Here is a 27440-nt window from a genome sequence, read left to right as displayed (position 1 = left end):
GTGCAGGAGTGCTGAGAGTGAATTGCACTTCCTTGTTTATATCCTCAACATCACCTACAGTTTTCATAAACCCCAATCAACGTCCCCTCCTCCATCTATCCCCTTTGTTTGAAGCCAGGCCTGCAAATCTTGTGACCTACTGAGCTCAGCCCTGGACTTGAGAAGCCTCCTGTTTTCACTGCCTTCCTGAGCCTGCAGAAACAGGAAAGATGGGCACACACCAGGCGGCTGCATGGGTGGCTGCTGAGCTGCATTCGGCCGCGGGGGGGGGGGGGGGGGGGCGTCCCAAGTGGTGCTCAGCATTAAGGGACTCCAGCTCCTTCCCCGGCAATGCCTCTCAGGTGCAGGAGATGTCAGCACCAGCATCTTGCCAACAGCAGACTGCAAAAGATCCCGGTGCGCACAGAGGCAGGGAAGGCCGAGGCCCCGGCACCCTCCTCCTCCTGCGGGCCCTGCTAGGGAGTGGTGCTGAGACAATAGCCCTTTATTGCTTTCAACATAGGGAGAGGTTGTTGGGGGTTTTGTCCTGCCCCCCCCCCACTGCCTCACAGCAGCACATGCCGGCTCTGAGCGCTCCCTAGGACCAGGCATTTCCTCTCCGGCTTGTCCAGCTGCCTCTGTGCAGAGGCCTCTGGGGACAATGAGGGATTCAAGCACTCCAGGAAACCAGAACAAGAGTCAATCCACCGACTCTGCCCAAATGCCATGGAGATGAACTTTGACCCAAACTCCTCAACTTCCGCCCCCATATTTACTCTCGAAAGTTAACAGGTTTTGCAGAGTTAACATAAGGCCTCCCCTTCCCAGCTGGCCTCCTCCCACAGCCCACACGGCTCACCTTTGACTCCTCTTAATTACCTGCACTTCCCTCCCCAGTGGGATCCTCTCCCCTCCCACACCCACACCCCCGCTGCAAACCTTCTAAGCCAGATCCAGCCACAGGCCCTGCGTGACAAGGGGAACCTCCCCACCCCTTTGTAGGAGCTGGCCCTCCACCTCAGCACCTATTCAGATGAGGGGACCAGCCAACAGCAGCATCAGCCATGCTGCCGGCCCACTTCAGTCCTGACTGCTGCGAGTGTGCCTGCCAAAAGGGCTAGGGAGCCACAGACACGGGTGAGCCAGGAGGAATGCCTAACAGACTTCACCTCTTCTTGCTGGCAAAATGTGCCTCTGCCCTTCCATTTCCACGGGCTGAAGGGACAGGACACAGTACAGAGCCTTCAAGGTGTTTTTACTTAGCTAAGAAAGTTGTAATAAAACTGGGGAACCAAAACTTTTGTTCCTAATCCTCACAACATCAGAAGAAACATCGCTGTGGAATAGGTTCTACAAGCTCAGAAAATGAATTCACTCGCTCGCGCACACACTCTTTTAAAACTTATTTAAATATCTTGGCTTTTAACTAACCTTCAAAATTTGTGTCCTCTTAGTTTGGCTTTGGGTAGAGCAGAGTTCACTGACAACAGCAAAATCCCAACTCACACACAGCACAGGCAACCCAAGTCCAGCAGTCTGCTTTACAGGATCCTGAAACCTACCACGCCTCCCAACTCTCTTGCCAGAATATTGTTCAGAGTTCTATCCAGAATATTATGTGAGTGACCTTGAAGCTCATCCAGTTAGGTCCTGCTGAGCTTTGGTGGGGAAGCAGACAGGATTAGAACCTCTCTCCCTGCTATGCTAGCTTTCTCCTTGTAGGGAACATTGCACAGATTGCAGGGAGCTTTCAAAAATAGCATCCACTCACCCACCCCACCTGCAGCACAGTCAACTCTGCTGGGATCCCACCACCACCTTGTTCTGCTGCATCTGTAGGTCAGCCCCTATGCAGAGAATGAGAGCATGACAAGTTCCAACGTTGTGGTGGTGGCTGGGCTGCCTCCCTCTCAAAGCACATTGGCCTCCAATTCACCTCTTCACAGTGTTAATACATGACAGTTTAGACAAAAATGTAGTATCTGTTATCCCGGGGTGGGGGGGATTCAGGCTATGGCAATGCTGTTGCACCTCCATCACCAGGCCAGAGTTGAATACAACCTGCACACAGCCCAAGAGCAAGAAATACTGAATTTACACTTGTTACATGCAAAGAGCCGAAAGAGCTACTCCAAATGCCTAGAGTCCTACAAACTCCACCCCCCGCATGGGAGGGTACCTGACAAAAATGGTGCAGTTAATGTCTGACAAGTTCTAAAGATGGTTCTGCCTGCCCTGTGTCAAAAAGAGCACTGATGGCCACTCACCATCCTCCTGGCTGTGGAGATGCTGTGGGCTGCGCATCCCTTCCTCCTGGCTGGGGCTCAAACTGGAGTTAAGATGCTGGTCAGCTGACATCCATGTGGAGTCACTCATATCAAACTCCTCGCTGCTCACCGACGTCTCATCCTAGAATTGTACAGAAAAGGGTTTAAAAGATGCAAGAAGGAGGGAGACTGTTCTCAGGCAACCCCCTTCGCTCCCCCTTCATCCTGCCCCCAAATCCTGACTCCAGACTTCCCCAAAGCCACGCATTTCCCGCTGGGGCTTCCTGTTTGAAGACGTGAAGATGAGGAACGGCACAGCCGATAATTAAGGACAATTAGACAAGGCCTGTTTCCAGGGACAGATGGCTTTTGCCCTGCCTGGCAGCCACCCTATTCCTCCCTTCCCCACGGAAGAAGGCCGCACAGGCAAGCCTGCCTGTATCAGCCATGCCAAGAGGGCACAGCTTGTCCATACTGGTCGTTTAAACAGGCTGAGCCTACATTTGTGGCTGGAAGCAGGGAACAGATGCTGGGATGCTTGTAGAAAGCCAGCACGGACATGCACGCTGCTATGATGGAGCTTGCTAAATGCAGCTGAACTGGGAGATGATGTGCCCCAATAGTTACTCATCTCTTCTACAGCACCTTCCCCCCACCCATCACACACAGCACTCACTTCTAAGTCTTATTTCCTTCCAACAATCCTAGAGTGTAGGTGAAGAAAGTGTGGCCTGGACACAATCACTTGGGGACTTTCCCAGCCCAGGGAGAAGCTGACCCCAGGACCAAGTCTCCAAGGCGTCTTTAGCCATTGCACCGGTGATGCTGTGCTCTTTCCCCAAATTTGTTTAGTGTCAGAGAGTGCCAGGCACTGCACAGACTACAGCAGTCCCTGGACCCTGCCCAGGAGGCTTAAAAATATACAAGAGAGGGAAAAGGTTGCTTTGGGCTCAAACAGCAGCATATGAATGCCATAAAATAGGGTTAAAAAAGTAAGGATGGGTGAGAGGTCTGAGACAGAGAGGTGAAGGAGGAGGAGGTTACGTGAAGCTAGAGAAATTCAGGAGAGGCTGGGCTTAAGAATCAGCAGGCATGCCATTTCCTATTTCAATTGGGGGTGGGATTTTCTGCAAGCTTAAAAAACCCGCTTGGATATTTTCAGGGTCAAATGGTCAAAGAAAAAGAAAAACAGCAGTAGAATTACAGGGCATCTGCTGTGTGCACATTTGCTTTTGCTTCGTTTTAAAATTGTGTACAAACTATAGCAGAAGATTTATCAACACAAGACAAATCACCCCCTCAAAGGCACAAAAACAGATTTGGCTTACACTATGTCACTGTGGACAAAGCTGTGTTTTAATGGTTTGCCAAAGCAGCTAGTCAGAACGGAGAACCAATGAGTTGGCCAGAAATACCTGTGTTCCTCAGGAGGAAAATGTGGTTTCCACCCTCTGTAACTCGTGCTCCTGAGAAGGGGGCTCAGGGATAGGCAGGAAGGAGGAGATTCTTCCCAGTACCACAAGCAGCTTGGCCAAAGGCCCAGGGAAGGAGGGGGGGGTACAGCAAGAAGCTAGTAGGTCACTGCCCCTCAGCCTGGGGAACACCCCCACCTCTGCCTGACAAATTAAGTCCTTGCATTCAGTGAGGGTGACAAATAAGCACATAACACATTTTGTATTCAACACACACACACACACACACACACACACACACACACACACACACACACAGAGTACAACACCCACACTACACCCTGAAGGATGATTTGGACATCCCACCACAAATATAATACAAACAGGAAAACCTACAGAGAGGAACAGCTAAAGTAAAACTAGAAGATGCATATAAAACACTCCCATTAAAACTCTATTAAATTCAAATTAAACAAATTACTATTATTTATAACAGAATATTCATTATATTAATATTTATCATTATTTCCAACTGTTCCAAGCACTTCATACACACCATCTCAATAGTCTTGTAACAACTCTGAAAGATGGGCCAGTATTATCATCTTAATATGAGAAAAAGGCTAGCCAAAGGCAATTTAGCAAGTTAATGGCAGAGGGGAGTGTTCAACCAGCTTCCCCGTTCATTCTTCCATTCACACACCTGACAAGGTGCACTGCTCTAATCCACAATAAATCTGTTTTTAAGGTGTCACAAGACGTCTCTTTTCCGATCTCAAAACGAGTTTATTCAGAGGTTGTAAACATCAGGGAATCAGATTTTGATGCTGAATAATGGAAGATGGTCCTCACCATTACAGCTTCCTTGTGAAAATGGCTCACACTTCATGTGGGCAAATGTTCACTGTGGGTGCGCTGCTGCAAAAAGCCAGCCAATACGCACAGCACGAACAACAGGCTGCCTGCTGTAATACTTGCAATGGGAAGCTGTGGGGCTCCCGGGGGAGCGTATGTGGGGATTTAAAGATGCATGATGTCTGTTGTTCACAGTTTAAATGTTTTCTGTGGGAAACCCCAGGGTGCTTGTGTGGACTTGCTCCAAGGTGTTTGGCCATCCACTATTGGGAGACTGATTGCCAAAGTGGCTGGACTTCTGGTCCAATCCTGCAAGGCAATCTGCAGGCTCCTATCATAAGAGCATACATTCTGACGTTTACAAGTCCCTGGATCTTAATACAGGCAGAGGTTAGATGTGTACAGTGTGAGACAAACTATTTTACTTGGCCCTTTGTGCTTTTAAAGTAAAGTTGTGCCATCGAGTCGGTGTCGACTCCCGGCAACCACAGAGCGCGGTGGTTTTCTTTTGGCAGAATACAGGAGGAGTTTGCCATTGCCTCCTCCCAAGCAGTGTGAGAGGCTGCCCAATATAGGTGTTTCCCATAGTCTGGGAAACATACCAGCGGGGATTCGAACCGGCAACCACTTGCTCCTTAGGCAAGTTAGTTCCCCGCCACACCATTAGGCTAGATGATCTTAAAGTTCCCTAAAACCTCTGGACCTGTTCGAAGCGGGAGGACGGTTCATCTCCCCATGCAGAGAGAAGAGCGACAGTTCATCTCTATGGTGCAAGCCTCACCGGGAGGGTCTCCTGCACAAGCTCTGCTGAAATGACTGCTCATTTCGTGATTTGGCATTCACCCTCTCTGGTGCCATCGTGAGCAGGAGTGGTGGAATAACCGCTTGACAATATTCTGCCCACCGATTCTTATTTGCTGGAAGAGGAACACACACACCCTCTCAAAGGTCACCGAGAGCCTCGCCTGGCATCTCCACAGCACTTCCTATGGCATTGATCGCATTTCTGCCTCCCACTCCCGCGGCGGTCTGGCCAGGAGGACATTCTCAGGCCTGCTCTCTCCCCCGCCCCCACTTCCTAACCTTCACTGTGCTTTAAGACACAGCCTTGGATGGCTTCCAGTGCCGGAAAGGTCAGCCACGAGATTTCAAAATCACAGCACTGCCATAAAGTCAGTTCTTACCAGGCCAAATGAATGGGAAAGCAGAGACCCCCCCCTCCCTAAAAGGCCCCTGCGGCAAGAGCTGCCGGAGCAGGACTTGATGGGAGCCCCAGCCCCTGTTCAAAGGCATCCTCCGCTTTAATGGGCTTTCTGTCTCCTCCTTCTCTCACAAAGCGACAGAGCAACCACAGCCCTCAGCACGGGCTGGAGCCACTAAGCATATGACCAGAGAGCTTTCTGTTCCGCTTAGACTCCTCTCCAATTCGGAGCAACCTTTCAAAGGCAGCGGAAACAACAAGAACAAGAAGCCCAGTGGCCTACCTGCCTCCTCAGTCCGTCTTCGGAGAGTGGCCAGCCACAGAATCCAGTGGACATAGGAAGCTGCCATATACGGAGTCAGACCATTGGTCTATCTAGCTCAGTATTGTCTTCACAGACTGGCAGCGGCTTCTCCAAGGTTGCAGGCAGGAATCTCTCTCAGCCCTCTCTTGGAGATGCTGCCAGGGAGGGAACTTGGAACCTTCTGCTCTTGGCAGAGCGGCTCCATCCCCTGAGGGGGAATCTCTTCCAGTGCTCACACTTCTAGTCTCCCTTTCGTATGCAACCAGGGTGGATCTTGCTTAGCTTAAGGGGACAAATCATGCTTGCTACCACAAGACCAGCTCTCTTCCCACAGGTTGAAGGCAGGAATCTCTCTCAGTCTCAGCCCCACCTTGGAGATGCTGCCAGGTAGGGAACTGGGAACCTTCAGCTCTTCCCAGAGTGGCTCCATTCCCTGAGGGGGAATATCTCTTACAGTGCTTACACTTCTAGTCTCCCATTCATATGCAACCAGGGCAGACCCTGCTTAGCTAAGGGAACAAGTCATGCTTGCTACCACCAGACCAGCTCTCAATATCAAGATCTCAAGCTGGACTTGGTGACAACGCCCCATCCCTGTTGCTCATTCTTAGCATTTGGCAGTCAGAAATGTACATCCGCTGAACACTGAGGCTGTCCTTTTGCCCATCAGTATTAACATCCAGATCTACCTATCCTCTATTTGTCTACCTAAGCCGTTTTTAAAAGAACCATAAGGTAGAAGAAACCAACATCCTGTGGCAATGAGTTCCATAAGCAGGGCTAGAAAAACCATAGGTTCCAGGTTGTCTGAGCATTCCTCCCAAATGTTGCTTTTGGCACATCATTATTTATATATCATTTTCCAACCGAAAAATTCTCAAAGTGATTTACATGGGGGTGGGTGGGGTGGAGAATAAGAAAAAGATTGGTTTCCTGTCCTCAAAGAGCACACAATCAAAAATGAAACATAAGACAGACACCAGCAACAGCCACTGGCAGGGATGCAACGCTGGGGTTGGATAGGACCAGTTGCTCAAGAGAAAAGAACCATCTCTTTACAGGTTGCTTCTTTGTCCACTTAGCAAGGGTTACTGGATCACTTACAGATCAAATACATTTTTCAGTCCGATGCAAGGCTAGCATCTAAGATCTGATCCTAGAAAAGCTGGCCTTTTCACCAGCCCTACCATAAATCATCCATGCACTGGGTGAAGAAATGCTTCCTTTTGTTTGCCTTCAACCTGCTGCCTATCCATTTCAGACTCAGGAGCTGTATTTCATAGAAAGAGCATTTTCTCCCTGTTCACTCTCTTCGGGCTACTGGTGATTTCATAAACCTGCAACATGTCCCTCATAATTCATCCTTCATTCTCAATTGCATGTCTTTATTCACAGGAAAAATTACAGCCACTACCAGCACTATCCTCAGCCTGAACAGTTCAGTCCTGTCTCTCATTCAGAACTTGGGGACATCCAGTGACACTGACTGGCAACAGATTCAGGTCAAACAAATCGAAAATCCTTCTTTACACAATGCGTAATTAATTTATGGAATTTACTGCCACAAGATCGGATGATGGCCACCAGCCTGGACGGCTTCAAAAGACACGTTTCTGAAGGACACATCTATCCACTGGCATTGGTCATGATGGCCTTAGAGAGCCTCCCTCTTCAGAGCCAGTATGCCACGGCTGCTGCAGGGGATGGGGGCCCAGCAGGAGAGGACCACTGCCTTTAGCCTTGCTTTGGCGCTTCCTAGGAGGCATCTGGTTGGGAAACAGGACGCTGGACTACGCAGACCCTCTTTGGGCTGAACCAGCCACGCTCCTCTTATGCCCATGCTTGCTTTTTTCAGAGCCTTCTTAGTGCTACTGTCAGCTCTGGGCCACAGACCACTCTAAGTGCTGATGCGCCATCGTCTCATTCTTCAGTTCCCATCCCTTTACTAACAATTCCTTTGCTTGCAACGTGCCATTCCTAAAGCCTCAAGCAATGAGGGTCTGGGGCTCCAGCCTCCCTTCCCCAAACAGGCACCTTTTGGCTTCTAAAGCTGCTCTGCCCCTGCCCCCCCCGCCCCCACCATGTGTGTATGTTTTTATTGCAGACAAACATTTTCAGAACAGGCCTGCGCACTCTTCCTCTTCCTGCCCTGCTGGCTGCAAGCAGCTCTACTCACGCAGGGCAGGAAGTGCTGGCTTCATCCTGCCTCCTTCCCCCACCCCAAATCCCACTGAGATGCTCCTTCCTTGCAGGGAGTTTCCTGGAATTTATGGCTCCTGCAAAGCTTCCAGTCTGCCCGGACTTACAACAATGGATGCAAGACATGACACCCTGAAGAGGCTGCTCTGGACTCAGATTTGCACAATCACAAGTCACAGCTACTCACACATGTGAGCCTCCTGTGACAGAACTGGGATGTATGTCACAGAGCACAGGGATGATGACCAAACAACCTTTGCTCATTAGCACTTCCCCCCAAAAACTGCAACAGGATGTGTGGGTGGGGGAGTGGGGGTGGGGGGAGGGATGCAGTAGTAAGATTTCAGGAACCTTTCTTAACAGGACAGGACTTGGAGAACCTTGTTCAAATCAACCATGAATTTACTGGGCAATCCTGGGCAAGGAAAGGTCTCATACAGCTAGTTCAGACAATCTAATGAGCCATGGTTTATTGGATTGGGGACAGGGGCTAAACACTCCCTCCCAGCTCCCTCTACTTCTTCCGCTTGCATGCCACCGGCATCCTAGTAAGTTTAACCAACAACTGTGCACATAACCCAGATCTGGAGCTGCTGGTTAGAAAGGCAACTGCTCCAGGTTTGGACACCATGTGGAGCTGTCAGTTAAACTGAGCCCAGGGTGTCAGTGGAGTGGAAGTTGAGCAGAGGAGGATGGGGAAGCAGGGCATGAGGGGGCTTCAAGCCCCATTCCCAGCTCAACAATCCACAACTTATTGGATCACCTGACTCTGCTCTCTGCCTCAATGCCTTCTTTGTAAAACAGCAACAATAGTTGGGGCTATAGAATTGCTCTGCAAATCAATGGGACCATGGATAAGTGCATAGAGTGGTTTCAGGCACAGAATTCAACTTCCTGAAAATCTCAGCTTTAACCTTTTTTTAAAAAGACGTTTCTAGCCTTTATGGTTGTGAAGATAGATTTGGAAATGTGTGTCAGTCAATGCCTGGTGAAATCTCAGAAGCCCGAGGAATAGCTTGGTAGGCTGTCCTCTGGTCTGGAAGGCGGCTTCAATAGAAACTAGTCTCTTGCCCCTCCCCATGAGTTGTAAAAACAAACTAAATTATGCAAATGTGCCCAATTTGCATAATGTATACAAGTTGTAGAACTGAATTCTTGGCACTGAATTTTAATTCTTTTTTAGCATGCACAGTCTGGATAACAGTGACCTACTCATTAGGGTACTGAGAGTATGAATAACGCAAAAATCGCAGAGTGGTCTGCCCGTCCAACGAGCCATAGACATCCAAAATAATCATCAGCTCCAGCACAGCACCAGGGAACCTCTCTTATCTATAACAAACCATTCCATCCCGAACGCAAACAGAGAAGAGACTGGCACATTTTGCCCATCTCTTCCATTGCCAACAGCATACTTTAATCACTCTAGCCATTTACTGGAGGCCCATCACTACAGCATCTGGGCTCTTGACACATGGCTAGATGGATCTAACTAGAACACTGAGGCCAGGCAAGATGAGATTTTGGCAGACCTGTGTGTTAGATTTGCGTCACTGCCTCCTTGGGTATAAGCCACAAGGAGCCAGCTTGGTGTAGTGGTTAGAGTGCTGGACTAGGACCAGGGAGACCCGAGTTCAAATCCCCATTCAGCCATGACATTAGCTGGGTGACTCTGGGCCAGTCACTTCTCTCTCCGCCTAACCTACTTCACAGGGTTGTTGTGAAAGAGAAACTCAAGTATGTAGTACACCGCTCTGGGCTCCTTGGAGGAAGAGCGGGATATAAATGTAATAATAATAATAATAATAATAATAATAATAATAATATAAAGGAGGCAGAGGAAGTACAGCACGGGCAGAGTGGCAGTGCCAAATCCTCCCAGCCATGCTTGCGCTTCCCCCCCAAATAACAGTTCTTCTGAAGCTGTTTTTACCACAGTAGGGCTCTGTGACAATTTCCACCAAAGGAAAGACCATTAGGGAGATGGCGCATGTGGGAAAAGCACACCGTAGAAAGAGTTTAGCACCAAACCCAACCCATGCTGCACTTTAAATCCCCACCTCAGGATGCTTTAGAAGAATTCAGCACAACCTGCATTCTAATGCACAAGTTATGTGGCTGTAATATCTAGCTCAGCCCCATGGCTGCTGCGACAGTACTTCCCAAAAGCCCCATACCCAAGATGGCTGGTGAGTCAGCCCACCTAGATCCCCTCTGGGGCACACACAGATGGCAGGAGCCACTTTGCCTTGTGCAGCGAGCTTCCCATGCTCACTGCAGGTTTTTCCTAGGTGGGAGTGGTACCTTATTTTCCATGGGAGCCTTCGAGCACAGATATAAGGAAAAGCAAGAGAAACAAAGCCTTCGCTTCTTATTTCAGAACTGCCTTATGGGTGGTCTGACCATGATGCAGATGAGAGGCACTCTTCTACAGCTGCTGCTGGACAACAACTTCCACCATCCCCAGCCAAAGTAGCCAACAGCCAGAGATTTAGTCAACAACAGCAGGAGGGCCTGATCTACTCTCTCTTTAGGAGGCAAGCCCTATTCGTCTGGCACTGGTCACCACCAAATGCTGCATTCAGCTGGACACAGAGAGCGCCAAACAAAGCACACTAAAACAGGGACCCCCTTGATTTCCTCCTGCTTCCACACTGTACCCCAGACTCCCAAAATAGAAGCATAAGAACCTGACACCTAGAGGAGCCTTCACGGGTCTTTTACTGGAGAAAACCTTGTTGTTAACAAGAAACCATGCACCTTTAGGTCCCCTCCTGCCCTCAGCTGCTATGCTCCATGAGACACTCAGCCGTCTGAAAAAGAGAGCACTTGAACATTCAAAGCACTTTGCATACATAATACTTTATGAAAGAACTGAGCACTGATATAGCCCTTCAGACCCATCCTATTTCTGCTCAGCTTGGCTCAGAATATGTTCAGCCAACCTGAGTCAAGTCAGAATCAAATCCTCCCCTGCACCCTGTAGTCAGACCAGAAAGCATGCCAGAGAGGAATTCAAGGGGGAGGGTTGTGGCATAAGTTTTGCCTCATTCCAGGCTAGACAATTATGAAGTTCAGCAACATCTGTGCTTCAAATACATTAACTTCTTTTAATCCTAACAACTCCCCAGAAAGGCAGATCAGAATTATCCCATATTTCAGGCGGAAGAGCTGAGACAGAGAGAATGGCTTATTTAAGGCCATCTAGTGAGTTCCAGAGGAAGCAAGAGTCAAACTGGAGATTTCCTAATATGTACCTTAGTCTCTACAGCATCAGTGCCCCCGCCCCCCAAAAGACAGATGACACCAAGAGGGACATCTCTGCACAATCACTGCACCTTAGATAATGAAGAAAGCCCAGCCAGCACTGATCCTGCCACTGCTGATGGGCAAAGAGCCGCTTGGGCGCAAGACGTGCAGCACGCAGACTGCAGGGGAGCAGACATGCTAGGCGACTGCAAACACACTCTGAGGAAGTGCAGATGTGCCCCAGGAATCCCAGGTCTTCACAAAGACACAAGGACACGTTAACATTTCACGGAGCAATGCTTGCCTCAGGCACAGCCAAATTTCATCCATCAAGGCCAGAAAAATCCCAGGGGCTGCTATGTGCCTCCTGAGTCTGCTGAGCTACATATGTCATTGCCTGGTCACCCTGGATCCGAAATACAATCACAGAAACAGAGACCCCGTCATCTCTGGGATCTGAATCAAGGGCGGCCCGAAATACTGCAGTGCCTGAGGCAAGGCACCAAGTGCTGCCTTTCCCCATGCCCCTGGGTTGCCTTTCAAAAGCAACCCTTGTTTTGCTCTGAAAGTGCACCAGTGGGTGGGATGGAGAGAAGGTTGCCAGCAGCCTCCTCTTCTGCTTCTTGCAAGCTTTGCAAGGAACGCGAGGAGGGGTGCTCTTTGCAAAGCTTGCAGCCGTCAGATCAGTCCCCAGGAGCTGTCCTGATGGGAGCAGTGGCAGGGGGTATTTTGCCACCCAGATGCTGCCACCATAAAATGCCACCTGGGGCGACCACCTTGGTCACAGGACCTTGGTCCCCAATTTAAATCCACGTAAACTTCTACAACCCGTCCTTGTCTCACCTGCTTTGTAAGACCGCCACTGAAGATGATCCACCACACCCCAGGGCAACCACCACCACAGCACTTAGGAAGTTCTTCCTAGGGCCCAGCCTAAATCTTTTCTGTTGTAGCTGGAGTCCAAGATTTCTTGTCTTGTTCACAGCAGGAGGGGAGAACAACAAACTCTTATCTTCTATACAAATTCAGGTATTTGATTGCTGTTATTAAGCCCACACTTGAGGTCCCATTCTCACAGCCCTTTCTGCACAGGGGAGCTGTAACTTTAGCTGTGCTGCCACAGGGTGAGATCACTTAAAATACTGAGAGAGGCAACAGCATCCTATACTCATGCCAACTTCAGTACTTTAGAATCAAAGAACAGAAAAAAATTCATGACCAGTTCAGCGTGAAGCTAAAAGTCAAATGACTAAAACTGCAGCCGTCACATGCAGAAATGATTATCATAACAGGCCTTCAGTTGCTTACATGCTCCATGCACCCAGCTCCTCCTGGGTTTTTTTGGCCCTTATGTCACATTTGTCATGCTTCTGACTGTGTTGCTCTTCTTTGGATTCTCTCCTGTTCAGAGAACCAGACACGACGGGAAACCATGGTTTCCCACTTCAGCAAGCCTCAGACAACCACTTCATGCATGAGAGGAGGAGAGTGAAAGCTTTTACTTTCATTTTAAGAACAGATCAGGGTTCTGTGTTACAATCAAACTCAAGCAGCTGCGATTTAATTAAATAGAATGTATGCACACAACCAAACCAGGGGCGGGGAGGAAGGCAGAAACGGTTTCACGTAACTGCGCTCCAGATGGCCAACAGTGCTCCCTGCAGGGTGGATTTCAGGAGGCCGGGACTTGTTTTCCCAGCCTCCAGGAATCCCACAATGCCCCGTGCAATGAGAGCGGCACATTGGGGGACTCCCCTGTGAGTTGGGTGATCTACCCGAATCTGTGTATGCTCAGGCTGTGTGCAGCCAGAGCATATACATCACCTTGGCACCGGGGTTAAGGGTGCACTTGTGCCCTTAACCCTGGCTAAAGGCCGAGGTAAAAAGTTGGGTTAGACAGGGCGGCAGCACCAGGATTGGGCTCAATCCCGGCACTCCACATGAGAAGCCTAACCCAAGCTGGGCTGCTCGTGAGAATAGCCTCACTGAATCATGTTTTAATCCTGGCTTGTTCTAACTCTAGCTAGTTCCCAGAGTAACAGGCAACTGCAGTTTGGACTTTAGAAGAAAGCAAAAACCTACACCTTCCTTCTCACATGCACACAGGAGCAGGAGCCCGAGGCTTGCTGGGGCTCATTTGCAATAACCTAAATCATAATATAGAAGATCATCTGATCTGCGCCCTTTTGTTTTCTCCACACAAGACTCCTGCAATCGCCAAGCAGCGTTGGCTGCAGTCAAGTTTTCTCCATCTCTCTCTCTCTCGCTATGAGAGGCTTAAGTAATCACACCTTTTGTTGCTCTTTCCAAAGCACAGAGCCCAGCATTTATCCTTATCGAAAGTCACCTCTGTTTTATTTTCTGTTCATGTTTCTAATGCATCAAGTTCATCGTGCATCATACCTGCCAACATGTTCCTATTTTCCTATTCAGGTAAATGGGGAAATAGGGATATGTTAGCAGGTACGCATGCATAATAATTCTATCTTCCTAGGTACTAGCAATCTCTTCCAGTTTGGTACCATCTGCAATGAATATTTGATGCTGGAATCAGAGAGTAAAAGATTTTTCCCATCCAACTGTGTTTGCATGTAACACACTTGAATATTCATCCATTCCAGATTTTTAGTTCACCCAAACAAAGGGGTTTGGAACAGATAAAGGCAGAATGTGAAGGGCGGGGCTGGGGGGTGGGGGGGACAGAAAGGAATTTCTACTAAAATTTAATGCAGTTATTATGGCTGTAAAGTCCCATATTAGTTTTCACCCAGCCACTCAGAATCAGTCCAAAAGGCAAAGACATCCCAAAATCCCAGAAAAGGATGGGCAGCAGTTGCCCGAGTGACACACTCCAGCCACCAACCCAAACCATCTCTTTGTGAGCTGCTTTGTTGTCTTCAGCAGTATCTTGCCACTACCAGCTCAGTGCTGCCTTGGCCAACAGTCTCGCCAGGGTGCCATGTCACAACCAGTAAGGCCCCATGCTGGGAGGATTCCTCACAAAGCCGCTTCCACGCCAGCCACAACTCCAGGCTGTGCCCTCCTTATGCCACAAGGATTCTTGTGATAAGAGGCCTAGACAGGCAAATCCCAGTATCAGCTGTATCTCCCAGCAGCTTTTGTGATGGCACAGCCAAACGGCCACGTCCGGCACTCTGGACTTGGCGCTAAGCCAGAAGCACAAGCAGCCCACAGCCGAGGACCCTTTTCTGGCTCCTAATTCTATTCTCACCATGCAGATGGTGTGCCCTGCTCTGGACATACAACCAGGGTCCTCTGTGTGGTGCGGACAGTGTGAGACAAAACCGTGAGTGCTTGTGGGCACAGGAGTTGGAAGTGTACCTGTGTACACATCCATGCCCCTTCAAAGCTCCCACGTTGAGAAGTATAAAGCCAAAAATGCACACCAGTTAGCTGTAGAGCCCTGACCTTGGGGGCTGCAGAATGGAGGGGAGGGTGCAACAACACCCAGGTCCTCCTCGTCCCAGATGACTTCATGGAGGAGAGGTCTATCAACGGCTACTAGTCAGAGGGCTGTGGGCCACCTCCAGCCTCAAGGGCAGGGTGCCTCTGAGTACCAGTTGCAGGGGAGTAATGGCAGGAGAGAGGGCACGCCCTCAACTCCTGTCTGTGGCTTCCAGCGGCATCTGGTGGGCCACTGTGCGAAACAGGATGCTGGACTAGATGGGCCTTGAGCCTGATCCAGCAAGGCTGTTCTTATGTTCTTATCTGATCCTGCCCTAAACAGTCTTGTAACAGTCTCATGAGAAAGCCAGCACTTCTCACAAGGCTGCACCCTGATCTTGCCAGACTTTTCACCCAGCCTCACAGCCCAACGTGACTGGGCACCTGTGGCTGTGCCCTAGACCTGAACCCCACTCACTGAACCACCCCCCACCATCATTGCCAGCTCACAGTTTCAGGGCAGGAGAGTGGTCACTCTCAGGAGAAGGATCTCCAGGGCCTCGAACTACCACATTTTCAAGCGCAAGCAGCCCAGAGCATAGACATTCCTGTGTGTCAGGCTTAAGAAATTAGCAAGCATGTAAAAATATAGCACTGAAGGCTTAGAAGGAACCCAAGGAATCATCCAGAAGAGTCTTGCAGAAGACAGGCAAGTATTCTTCTGATATTCTACCTTGGAAGCATCTTCCAGTGTAGAACGTCTCATAACAGTCAAAAGAGAAGGCTCTTCCTTTTGATCAGACTCAACCTCCCTGTGGTTTAAAAACAGCCTTTCAAAGAAGTGCAGACATTACTAGCTCACAGTATTTTTATGTACTAGCCAACTGCTGGCCACTAGCTGGTTGCAGTATCTTAACCGTTTGAAAGGAATAAAGGAGTCTGCCCCTTTTCCATCTACAAGGGCTTGGCCTGCTGGTCTGGAGGCCCCCCTCACTTGCCACAGGCAAACGGTTGTCACAGATCTGTTTCAAACCTTTGCTCCTTGCCTTATCCACAGCAGATAAGTGAACAGCCGCCTCCTCACCCCACCCTGATCCAAGATCATTTGGAATACCTCAAAACTGTCCGCACATCTCTCCACCTCTCTTTACGACGCTGAAGGAACTGAACTCTGCTTTAGGATCCCAATATCCCACCTGCATTGATACCCCCCAAGGCAAAAGTGGGTTCACAAGGCCAATCTTCCTATCACTTCACCGGGGTGTGTGTGTGGCTGGCACCATGTGTTTTGGACTCCTTGACAAGACCATGGTCCATGTGGTTTTCAAAACCTGTTATCAGGTGAATCAGCCTGCTCTATCTGGCCGCCCCAGCCACAAACCCTGCTCAACCTAATCTGCCCCTTCGCTTCCTTTCTGCTTGAGAGCCAGGCAAGCTACTCCTTCCCCCTTCCTGGCGTTCTCGGGAGACTCCTCTTTGCTAATTTCTTCTTTCCTGTAAACAAACTACAAATGAAACTTTTATTAGAAAAGAGAACACAAATCCATTACCACGGCCCGTCTCCGAATTGGCCTCCTCAGCAAGTGCAGCATAGACCAGGGATGATGACACAGATGAAAGCGACAGCAGCTGCCCTAATCAGCCAGCACCCTCTCCTGCCTGGCCTCTCCTAGCCTCACCTCCCGCCACCCCTCTCCTCCTCCAGCTCCCTCCCCCTTCCAGGGCTTCGGAGAGAGCCTCTCACCCTGCAGTAAAGTTCCACCGCTAACGTTCAAGGGACAGAATGATTATGGTCATGGAATATTTACTCAGCTCCCTTTCTGAAAGAGCAACCAACCAGCTGCCAGGTACATTCACAAGGCAACACCCAAAGAATGGAGCAGGCACTTCAGGCAGCCCCCACCCCCACCTGCCAACACACCTTGCACCTGCCCTGGTGGTGCTTCTCTCCAGATGGATACCCCCATCTTGTCCCACCTGGAGAAAGGGGAAAGCACCTGTCATGGCAGAGTATGGCGGAAATGTAATACCTCCCCTTCCAGTACGGCAAACATCTTCATAAACAGTTGTTAAGCCTTACAGTTTCCCCAGGACACACACACACACACACACACACACACACACACACACACACACACTTTAAATACACTTCTAAAATGAGAGGAGGGCGATGGGAGGGGCCAGCCCTTGGTAGGACCACAAACCCCACCTGGAAGGTCTCCAGCATAAGTCTAAATTAGGATTGGCACTCCCCCACTTTCCCAAGGCTCCCTTCTTGCTCTGGAATACAGACGACCCGCCCCGCTGCCCACACACAAGCCACTTTCAGTGGCACAATCTTGCTACTGACACCAGATCAGAGAGCTGTTGATGTAACCCTGCCTGGTATACATCAGTAGTGAGTGCTATCAGTAACGTGGTTCTTTTACAGCCAGGGTCAGTTTCTCTGGGGCTAGGCCTGCGTATGGCTCCAAAGTTACTGACACCCTGTACACATCCACCCCTATACTATAGTCCACTGCACAAAACATGCTCCACAACACCCAACCCTTTTTATTCAGGTGCTCAGCTTCCCGTTGATGCAAATAATCCTTATTATCCATTTTGCCATCAACATAGTAGTCCTTCTGTAGGCTAAAGACGGTTTTGCATTTTAATAGAATTAGAGAACTCTAAATCTAAAATTAGAATTGGCAGCAGTCACACCAAACTCAGGAGTTTTACAATATAGGCGGCAGCTTCTTACAGCCCCCAACATGGGCTTCCTACCACTGCACTCCACTCATACGGGTCAGCACCACCAACCCTGCACAGAAGCTGGGCTCAGACTGTGCCTCCACTGGTGCACCTCCATTAGAAAAGCATTCTGGCCAGGATCCAAAGAACTACTTTCAGTCCACCCAAGGGCTTCGGCACACCCAAAGGGATTTAGATTTTTTGCTTTGAACGGCTGTGTGTGTGTGTGTGTGTGTCTCTCTCTCTCACACACACTCACACACACACCCCACACATATTACAAACTGCTTCTGAAGGCCTCCTCAGTTTCAAAAGCAATTTGCCATGTGGTGGGAGGAGGGGGGGAGTGCATTGACGGAAGCAAACCTAAAGCCCAGCCTTTGTTTTTCACGCACATCCATTTGCTATGAGGCATGCAGGGTGTCTTCTAGTCACAGTAAGCCCAAGTGTCCTCCTCCCATCATAAGATTTTACTAGGTTCATTATCAGCAAAAGGCCGGCTGCTACATTTGACAGGCAGTGTGTGCACGTTGGGGACAGAAAGGCGAGGGCCACGGGTGGGGCAGGGTGCAGAACCAGGCCTGTTTCTCAAGACCCAGCCCTGCCCCCATGCAGAATGCAGCCTGCAGACCCCAAGGAGGAGGAGAGAAGCACATCGTAAAGCCATATTCCCTCCTCCTGAACCGGACTCCTTTGGGGGAGGGAAGGAGAAGAGGGAAGGTGGGCTGAGGGGGGAGGCTGGAGCTGCCTTCAGGAGCAAAAGGAGGGACCACGCCTCTCCACCCTTGTCCTTTGAGGGCAAGCCCCCTACTATGGAGAGTGGGGCAGGATTTGCCCCCACTGAAACACTGCCCTCACATAGTGGCTGACGTGATGTAATGGAACTTGGTAAGAGAACCAGGTTCAGACCCTGGCTCAGCCATACAACTCCGCGGGTGACTCTGGGCCACTCACTTCTTTCTCTGCCTAACCTTCCTCACAGGGTTGTTGTGAGGATATGCATAACAATATACACCATATGGGGTGGGGGTGGGATATAAAGGTAAACAAACAAATCCAGGCTGCCAGTGCTAAATGAGAAGTGGCAGCTTTGACCCACTCAACAGTGGTGACCACGTGGGGGCGGGGATCTGAACAACCTCCCCTTCCCCCAAAAGCACTTTCCAGGGGAAAGAGGTATACAGAAATATACCCGAGGGCGACATGACCCTCAGGGATATATTTTCAAGTAGCGCAGAGTGCTTCCAGGGAAGGGAAATCAGAGTTGCCTCCCTTCCTGTGGACCTCCATTGCCGAGTTAGTCAAAGGCGTCAGGATGTACAGATGTACATATCAGGCGGTATTAAAATATGATAAATCAATCAATCAGGAGCACTGCCACTTCTCACACAGCACCAGCGCTTCCTTCGTTCAGAAGCTGGCTACTGAGTTTTATTTTTTTCCGGCTTCGGAATTAATGTGGTCTCCCTTATTCGGTAGAACGCAAAGGGGAATGCGGCAAGGCTCACCCTGTTCCCTCGCTCTCATGAGCACCACCTGAGCATGTAGCCCTGCCCCAGCTTCTGGGTGTTGGGAACTGAAGTTATAGTCTCATTTTAAAAAATAAAATATCATAGTCACCTTTTCTAAAAATAGGTAGTCTAAAACAATAGACAACATATTTTAAAATTCAAATCTAAACTATTAGCATCTACTGCTTAGTCCTTGGAGGTGTTGAGTCTGAAGCAAAGGGGCAGGGCTTGTGAAAATGAGTGGGCATGTGCACAACCTGATTTTTAAGAAAAGTACTGTAAGACCCAGTGCAGGAGGAGAAATGGATGCAATTAGTGTGAAATGCACGTTCTGTCAACAGTGCAATGACACAGTCCAACATCTTCTGTAAGGCATTCACTTTAGTGTTTTTAAAAAAGACAGGAGATCACAAAGTGGCATTGAACAGAATGACAGGTGTGGCCTTCACAAGGTACAAGTGGTGTATATGCTAGAACTTTGCCATGAAGGACACACTCCATGAGATTAGTCAGGAGGCTCAAAGCAGCCTCAGGGAATATTCCATCAAATCACTGCCCATTCGCCCATCTCTCAGCTGCCAAGCATTAAGCATGCCTAGACAGTACTGGGCCCTGTTTGACTAACTCAGAGGTGGGAAACCTTGGCCCTCCAGCTGTGGCTGAAGATGGGAGCTGTCGTTCAAAAACAGCTGGAGGGCCAAGGTTCCCCACCCCTGCTCTAACTAAACCACTTCCATCCACAGGAGGACACAACACTCTTCCCATTGCAACACTTTGATGACTTGCATGTGGGAGCCCAAGAAACCAAGCACAGCGCCGATGAAACCCAATGGCAGCACCCAGGGATTGCACAAAAGGACAAAGATGGCACCTGTTGTCACACCTTACAAATCATATGCATTGAAGCCATCCAGACAGGTTGCTCATTGCTCTTCACAGCAAACCCCACTATCATTATCCATTGCATGAAACTATACCTCTCTTGGGTGTAACAAGAGAAAAGCTGTTCAGTAGCTCTGTACTAGGTAAGACACTAAAATATAAGCCATGAGGCTGGAAGCATTACTTGATTAATCAATTACAATACATTAGCTGCAAATGTATTTTAATCAGAGCTGTCAGCCCTGAAAGAATGTTCAGTGCTGACTATCTTGGGTCTTTGGGGTAGGGGGGCAGCAAAATCTATATACAGCTCTGGATTCAGATCATGCATTTAAAAGATTCTGGACACAAATGTGCTATGTCTTGTCTGTTACGAAAAGGAGCACTTTCATTAAATAATGTACTCAAAATGTGGTCTACAATAAGATGCAAAGGTAATTGCTGTAATCAGCTTAATGTTAAGGGGTTGCTGATAAATTACTTAAAATAAAAAAAAATATTTGACTAATACCCCTTGATCCGTTTACACATTTACTTGGGAGAGAAAACCACTCACTGCAACTCAACTTACTTATACGTAAACAATGTGCAGGATCACACTTCCAAGTAAAAGTATTCAACTTCAACTGCTTAAGTCTTGAAGATTCTCATCTGGTTGACAACTCCAGATCTCTCTCACACACACTTCTCATTAGTTGTTTTTTTAAATAAGGAAAGGAAAAATTAAATATGCAGACTTTGCATGCAAGTTCTTGATGACACCCTCAATTACTCTTCTTTTCAGACTCTAAAAGAGAGAGTTATTTAAACAGCGAGCATATTGCATATGCCACTGCTCTACTAAAAAAAAAAGAAGGAGCAGGCTCTATAGCAAATGATTTTCAAATTTCTGCTTCCAGGCCCATGTAAAGAGGATGCCCACATGGGAGGGAAAGTGTGGATATGCCAAGCAACTGCAAACTGCTGTCAGGCAGGCTTTTCAAAACATCCTTCCTGAAGCCAGAAGGCCTTTGCTCAGGCTTCAGAGAGCGCAACTGGCAACCCACTCCAAAGTCCATTAAAGCCAAGAAATGTGGAATTATTTATTTGAATTGCTAACCACTTCATATCTGTAAAGTTCAGGTGGGTTAATTCTTTCTGCCTTTAATCAGACAAAGTCACCTACCAAAACCCCACTCTTCATTCCAGTTTCACCCTGGTCATAAGAACAAAGGACACTGCCTTTTACTGAGTCAGACCCTTGATCCATTTAGCTTAGTACTGTCTACACTGACTGGCAGCAGCTCTCCAAGGTTTCAGGCAGAAGAACCTGGAGATGCTGCCAGGGATTGAACCCAGGGCCTTCTGTATGCAAGGCAAATGCTCTTCCACTGAGCTGCAGCCCCATCCCCAAAGGTCAGTTCAAAAGCATTCTGGTCACTTGAAATATACAAATACTATGGTTAAGCATGAAAGAGAAAGATCACACAGCATACCCAAAAGAAGTTCAGGCTTTGGCAAACTTCCAGAGGAAGGGAACCCTACAGATGCAAGGCAGCAACTAAGAACACCTCTTTATGTTCCCTTCCTGTTCAAACTGGGTTCACAGAGGAAATAATCAAGCAGGGAGGGGAAGTGGTCTTGGGAGATCTAGAGGACTGTATGGATTTTGCCCCCCAGTCTTTTCTACTATACACCCAAGCAGTATGTGCCCCATTTAGGATTAGCTGGATTCAAATCCCACCTCTGCCATGGATTCTTCATGTGGCCATGGGCAAGTCACTAATGTTCAGCTTTTGCTACCCAATGGGGAAATGGGAACAACATCCTACTTCGCAATGTTGTTGTGAGGGTGAAAATACGACAATCCATGCACTCAAAAAGAAGTCCTGTGCTTTCAAGCAGACCAGAGTAAACAGAAGACTGGCAACCAAAGACTTAAAAGAACTCTGCAAGTTTCAACACCACCTATTTAAACAACAGAACAGGTATACTGCCTGGATTGTACAGGGGGGGCAACTAAACAGGAACTACATTGCATATTATTTAAGGGGGGTATCCTAAACACCGCAATGTTTCTCATTACAGGAAAGAAGTTCAGTATTCTGATCCCTAGGAAGATACCTTGGCGAGGGACCACTTTTACATACAAACCTACCCTGCCCTGCCCAACAAGAGAACCGTCCTTGCTATTCCGGATCCAAACTCTCCCCTTTGAGCAATCTTTACTGTTCCACCAAATATACAGGGAAGTGACACTGCCAAGAAACTATTAGCCAGTGACGCTAGTTCCATTGTTTGCCCGCCCCACGGGGGGGGGGGGGATGCAGGAAGTAAGCAGCCAGTCTGAGAAAAAGGTCTGCAAAAGTGCAGAGAGAGAAAGAAGATTTCACCCCAATAAGAGTCCTCTTAGGAACTCCATTTCAAGGCTTCCCATCCTGCTCACCCACGGACAGGCCCATATCTTTGAGCCCTGGGGAGGAAGACTCTCTGCTCTGGCTGTGAAGTTTCCTCGCCTGCCTGCCTTTTTTGCACCAGCCCCCCTTCTGCCTGCTCGCCCCACCCACCCCCCAGCTCAGGCTGGCAAATCTTAACGGAGCGTTTGCAGCGAGCTGGTGCCCGAGGTTGCAGCCTGAAGCAGGGATTGACCCATAAAGCCCAGCTTTACCTCCGGGAGGAATCTATTTCCAGTCCAATCCTCCCACCCCCACCCAAAAGGGGAGGAAGATCTAGAGCAGCAGCAACCGCCATGGGGGGGGCGGGGGGAGAGCGAGAGCGCACACCAGGGAGAGAGAGACACCACCCCCCCCTTCCAGGTGGACAGGAGATGATGGAGGGGAGGCTACCGGGGGGGGGGCTTGTCTCTCCTTGCGCCCAGGGTGGGAAAGGCAAAATCGATGCCGGAGAGCGGGAGGATACAGCTCCCTGGGCGAAGTGATGGGTCTGGACTCCCCATTGATCCGCCTCCCAACCCACACAGCCATCCCCCGCCACTTTCTTCTTTCTGGGCTTTTGTGCTCTTCCGGGGAGGAGGAGGAGAAGCCGCTGCTGCTGCTGGCGAGGGAAGGACGCGCTAACCTTAACCTTTCTGCAGGCATCAGGCTCATTAGAAACACTAATGAGAGGCTGCTGGCGGGGGGGGGGCGGCGGAGGATCTGGGTGCTGGAGGGGGAGGCAGGAGAAGTCGCCCAGCCGCCCACGGCCAGCCTCCAGCCAGGCGAGGCGGTTCGCTTTGGGTGGGTGGGTGGCAGGGAGGGTCGCTCGCCGGTGAGTTGTGGGGACCGGTCTGGAATCAGAACGCACGAGGGAGTTTTCAAAAAGAAAAACGGCGAGATTCCGCCCCTCCCTCCGCCAAGCGCAGCGGCCCCGATCCACGCGGTGCCAGGCTCCCAACTCCACGCGCCCGAGCGCTCGGTGGTGGCCCAGCTCTCCCCCGGCCCTGGAGGACTGCCACGCAGTGCCAGCCCTCCTCCCGCCCCCGGCAGGCAGCCCATCCCGACACACACCGGCGGCGGCGGCGCCTAGCAACTACCTTCCTGGAGCGGACACACCGCGCCCCCAGCAGCACCAAGCTCCCGCCTCCTCGCGCGCGCACAGCCCCCTGCACGGGGGGAATACACGGCGATGCCTCGCAATTCGTGCAGTCAGTGGAGAGCCCGGTGACCGGGAGGGGAGGGGAGCGGACCGTCGCGCCGCTCACACGCAAGCGCCGTAGTGCAACTCCCCAACAACAATTAAAGTAGCCCACGCGAGACACGCGCAGCCCTGGCTCTTCTTCCTACAGAGAAAGAAACTCCGCGCAACTTCCTGCCATCGGGGTGCGGGCGCAGGGAGCAGCCATCCTCCAGGCCCTCCTGCCCTTACTGTCCGCTCCGCTCCCCCCCCGCGCCGTTGCAGCGCACGCCTGCCTGCCCGCCCGCCCGCCGGCACACACACAGCCCACGCAACCTGTCAACAATCGCGGGGCGCGCAGCTCTTCCGCGCCTTCGGGCTGCATCCACACGGCCCCCGCCCCCCGCATTGCTGAGCACTTCTCTCCCACCTCTTACCGTTGACTGCCCCCAGTCCCGTCCCGTCCCCCCAACGTGCATTCCAAGCTCACCGCGAATACGGCCCGTTGGCTCGTTCCAAACGGACACCCCCCTCCCCCCACCCACCCCGGTCTGGTCGGATCTCAGTCCCGCCCCCCCCCAAGCCCAGGGACTCCCGCAGTGGCACGCAGACAAAAGCACACACACCCCGGGCGGGTTGCGCCCCTCCAGCCTCATCAGGCTGTTGCCAGCGCGCCCCCAATCCGACCTGCGCCCTCCTGGCGGCCGGGCGGCTGCCGAGTCCCTGCCGCGTCCCGCCCCTTCCCGACCTGGCTCCGCACCGCAGCCGCGTCCCCCCACCGTGGCCGCCACCCCCTGGAGAAGAAGCCAAGAACTAGAAAGCACATTGCTGGGCGGCTGGAAAGTGGGAGAGGGGCGAGGGAGAGCGAAGCAGCCCCTGCCGCCGAGACGCGTGTCCGCCGCCGCCACCCGGCCTTTCATCCACACGCCCAATTCTCACCCCCCACCCCCGGGGGAGCTTTCAGCACTCCTCACCCTGGCGCGCGCGCGCCGCCGGGCCGGGCTCGGTCCCCACCCGGCGGGCGCTGCCCACCGTGCGCCCCGCTCGGCACCCACAAGTTGCTCGCCGCCGCCGCCCCCTTCGTCGACTGCGCCGGCAGGGCAGGGCGCAAGGAGCGCGGCGCGTCCAGGAGCGCCCGGCCCTCCTGCGCCGGCCTCCCCGCTCCCTGTGGCCGAGGGGGCTCGGCTTCCTCTCGCCGCCGTCCCTCCCGGGCCCTCGGCCTGGCCCCAGCCGCTGCCTACCTGCTGCGGCGCCTGGGGCCCGCCGCCGGCCTGCGCCAAGCCTGGCCAAGGGAGAAGGGGGCGCTCCGGAGGAGAAGGCTGACAGCCAGCTGCTGCCCGAGGAGGAGCGCCCCGCCGGGAGAGGAGGAGGAGGAGGGCTGGCACTGCGGAGCGCGTCACTCCCGGATCGAGCGGAGGGGAGGGGAGGGAGAAGAGCCGGGGAGGACAGCGCGCGCGGGGGGGGGGCGGCACAGCCAGCCGAGGAGCCTCTTGCATGCACCCTGCGAGGGGGGAGGGGGAGGCGGACGCGCACGCCCCGTGGTGGTGGTGGAGCAGCCGTGCGAGGGAGGGCAGCGGCGGCGGCAGCAGCGGGCGGGGGACACACACGACACACCACACGCGCACACACATACACCCAGCAGCCCGCGGCGGCGATCCTCCACACACACACCCCAGCAAGCGCGCGTGTGTGCGCGCAAAGCGGCGAAAGCCAGAGGAAGACGTGGGTTTGCGCCGCCCGAGGGGCGGGGGAGAAGGAAGAGGGGGAGACGCGGCGGGGAGCGAGCGAGCGAGCGCGGAGAGCCCGTCCATTTTCTAAGAGCGGCCTGGAGGAGTCCTTGCCAAGAAGGATGATGGAAGGCAGGTACGAGAGAGACCTCCTGCCGCTGCCGGGCTCGGGAGATGCGCCTGGGAAGACCGGCGCGCCAGCCCGCTTGGCAGAGCAGGCGCGCTCGCTCGCTCGCTCGCGCAGGGTCGCCGCCTGCACTTTCCAGGGCCCCAAGGAAGTGCTCCCCCATTCGGGCCCTTTACTTGCGAGAAAGTCTCTGTGGAATCCAGGGGCCAGCCCAAGCCAGCTCGCCGCCGCCCGGAGCAAAAAGGGGAAAAACGAAAACCCAATAGACATGGCCCATCTTTCTCAGCCACACGGGCCGGATCCACTGGGAAGTTCTCCTGGTAAACCTCATTAGTGTGTGTGTGTGGGGGGGGGGGGCTCCCATTCCTTTCAAAGAGTCTTGCGCAGGATTGTATCTGATGAGCCAGTTCTGCTCATCTCCCTGCTCTCTCCTCAGGCCTCCACGTCCTTTGCCTGCTGGAGGGCCCTTTCTAGGTTCATTATTCTTGACAACATACCTTAGGCAGCAGTTTGCATAAGGCCACCGGAGCAGCTGGATGGGGAGTCTTCCAACGTCCAAGCCCAGCACTATTTCTTTAAAGTAATAAATACACTGAATATTTTACTGGACAAAGCTCACCTCAGATCAGAGGCAAAAGGCATCTTTTGGGTAAGAATTTCTTTTTCAATTGAGCAATTTAAAGTAGCACTCAAAGTCTCTTTTATACTGCAACATTCTCATTCAGTTTATACGCTTATCAACAACCCAGGACAGGGACTTGCCAAATGGCACCCAGAAATCATGAACAGAACTTGTTCCATAAGCAAAACCCAACACTGTCTGTTGCATAGCACACTGCCCCCAGCCCCCAAGTAACAGAGACTGCCCCACATCCCTGCCTCCATTGCCTTGCACTTTCGGTTTGTCAGGACTTCCTTCACAATTCCAAGGTTCAAATAAATTACAGTTGAAAAGGCTGGCTGCCAATAAATTATCAGATTTGTATTCAGATTTAAGTGTATATAGCAATGTTATACTGCAGATAGTATAGCATGGGGACAAGGCTGTGACTCTGTGGCAAAGCATCCGCTCTGCCTGCAGAAGCTCCCAGGTTAATCCCTGGCAGCATCTCCAGGGCATTTTTCACACAGCACAGCAGTTTACTGCAAGGCTAAATATTTGTTGTTGTTGGCTCTAACTTGGCAAAGAGGCACCTTTTAATGTGGTGATTCTCTTTATTTAGCAAGGGGGGAGAGTAACTGGCCCTCTCCACCCCCAGCACAGCTTTCCTCCAGTGACTGTTGCTGGTGTCTATCTCATGTTTCTTTTTAGATTATGAGCCCTTTGGGGATGGATCCATCTTATTTATTTATCATTTATCTGTGTAAACCGCCTGGAGCCATTTTTGGAAGGGCGGTAGAGAAATCAATCAATCAATCAATCAATCTACTGCTAACTTGCCTCAAAAAACCAACACCAAAAGTGGATATATTTTTTACCCTGGATATAAATCGGGCCACACACCAACGTGCAGTGAAAAACCCAAATTATGTGTGAAATGCTCCCCGATAGCTCACAGGGACTTTGGGGTAAATCTGCCCAATGTGTGAACGCACCCCCTCTAGTCCGGAGGAGATGCGAGCTAAAGGGCTTTCAAAGCCCCGTGTGAAAAATGTCCAGGTAGGGCTGGGGAAGACTCCTGCCTAAAAGCCACTCTCAGTCATAGCACTGGGCTAGACAGAGGAATGGTCTGACTCAATATAAGGCAGTTTCCTATGTACATATTTAATAGTTCTCTGATCTTTCCCTCTTCCAACAAGTCTGGAAGGAAGTGTGACCAGACACCAAGTGATTCAAGATTATACATCCCAAGCAAGCTATGCAAAATGCCAAAAGTTCTCTCTCCAAGCTGGGTGAATGGAGAACAGGATGGAAGAGGAGAATCAACTTAAAGTGTGCAAGTCATTAAGCACATTTGGTCATAAAAAAGGCTTACAGTTGTTTCTTTATTTAGG

At 51.0% G+C, this 27440-nt stretch overlaps 1 protein-coding gene across 17 annotated transcripts in view; it reads right to left on the bottom strand.

Annotated features, from left to right (window-relative positions):
• The window catches only part of NOL4L (nucleolar protein 4 like), a 180219-nt gene that overhangs the window by 45605 nt on the left and 107174 nt on the right, over nt 1-27440 (bottom strand). For 8 of the 17 annotated variants that reach the window (XM_053244813.1, XM_053244814.1, XM_053244821.1 and 5 more), the window contains one exon: nt 2247-2388. In XM_053244813.1, coding sequence (XP_053100788.1) covers nt 2247-2388 — 142 coding nt within the window. The other 9 variants (XM_053244822.1, XM_053244828.1, XM_053244823.1 and 6 more) reach the window with 9 other exon arrangements.

This window comes from Hemicordylus capensis, chromosome 4, assembly GCF_027244095.1.
Source record: "Hemicordylus capensis ecotype Gifberg chromosome 4, rHemCap1.1.pri, whole genome shotgun sequence".
Classification (NCBI taxonomy): domain Eukaryota; kingdom Metazoa; phylum Chordata; class Lepidosauria; order Squamata; family Cordylidae; genus Hemicordylus; species Hemicordylus capensis.
Note: the sequence above shows the minus strand (reverse complement) of the source record. Positions and strands in the feature narration are given on the sequence as shown.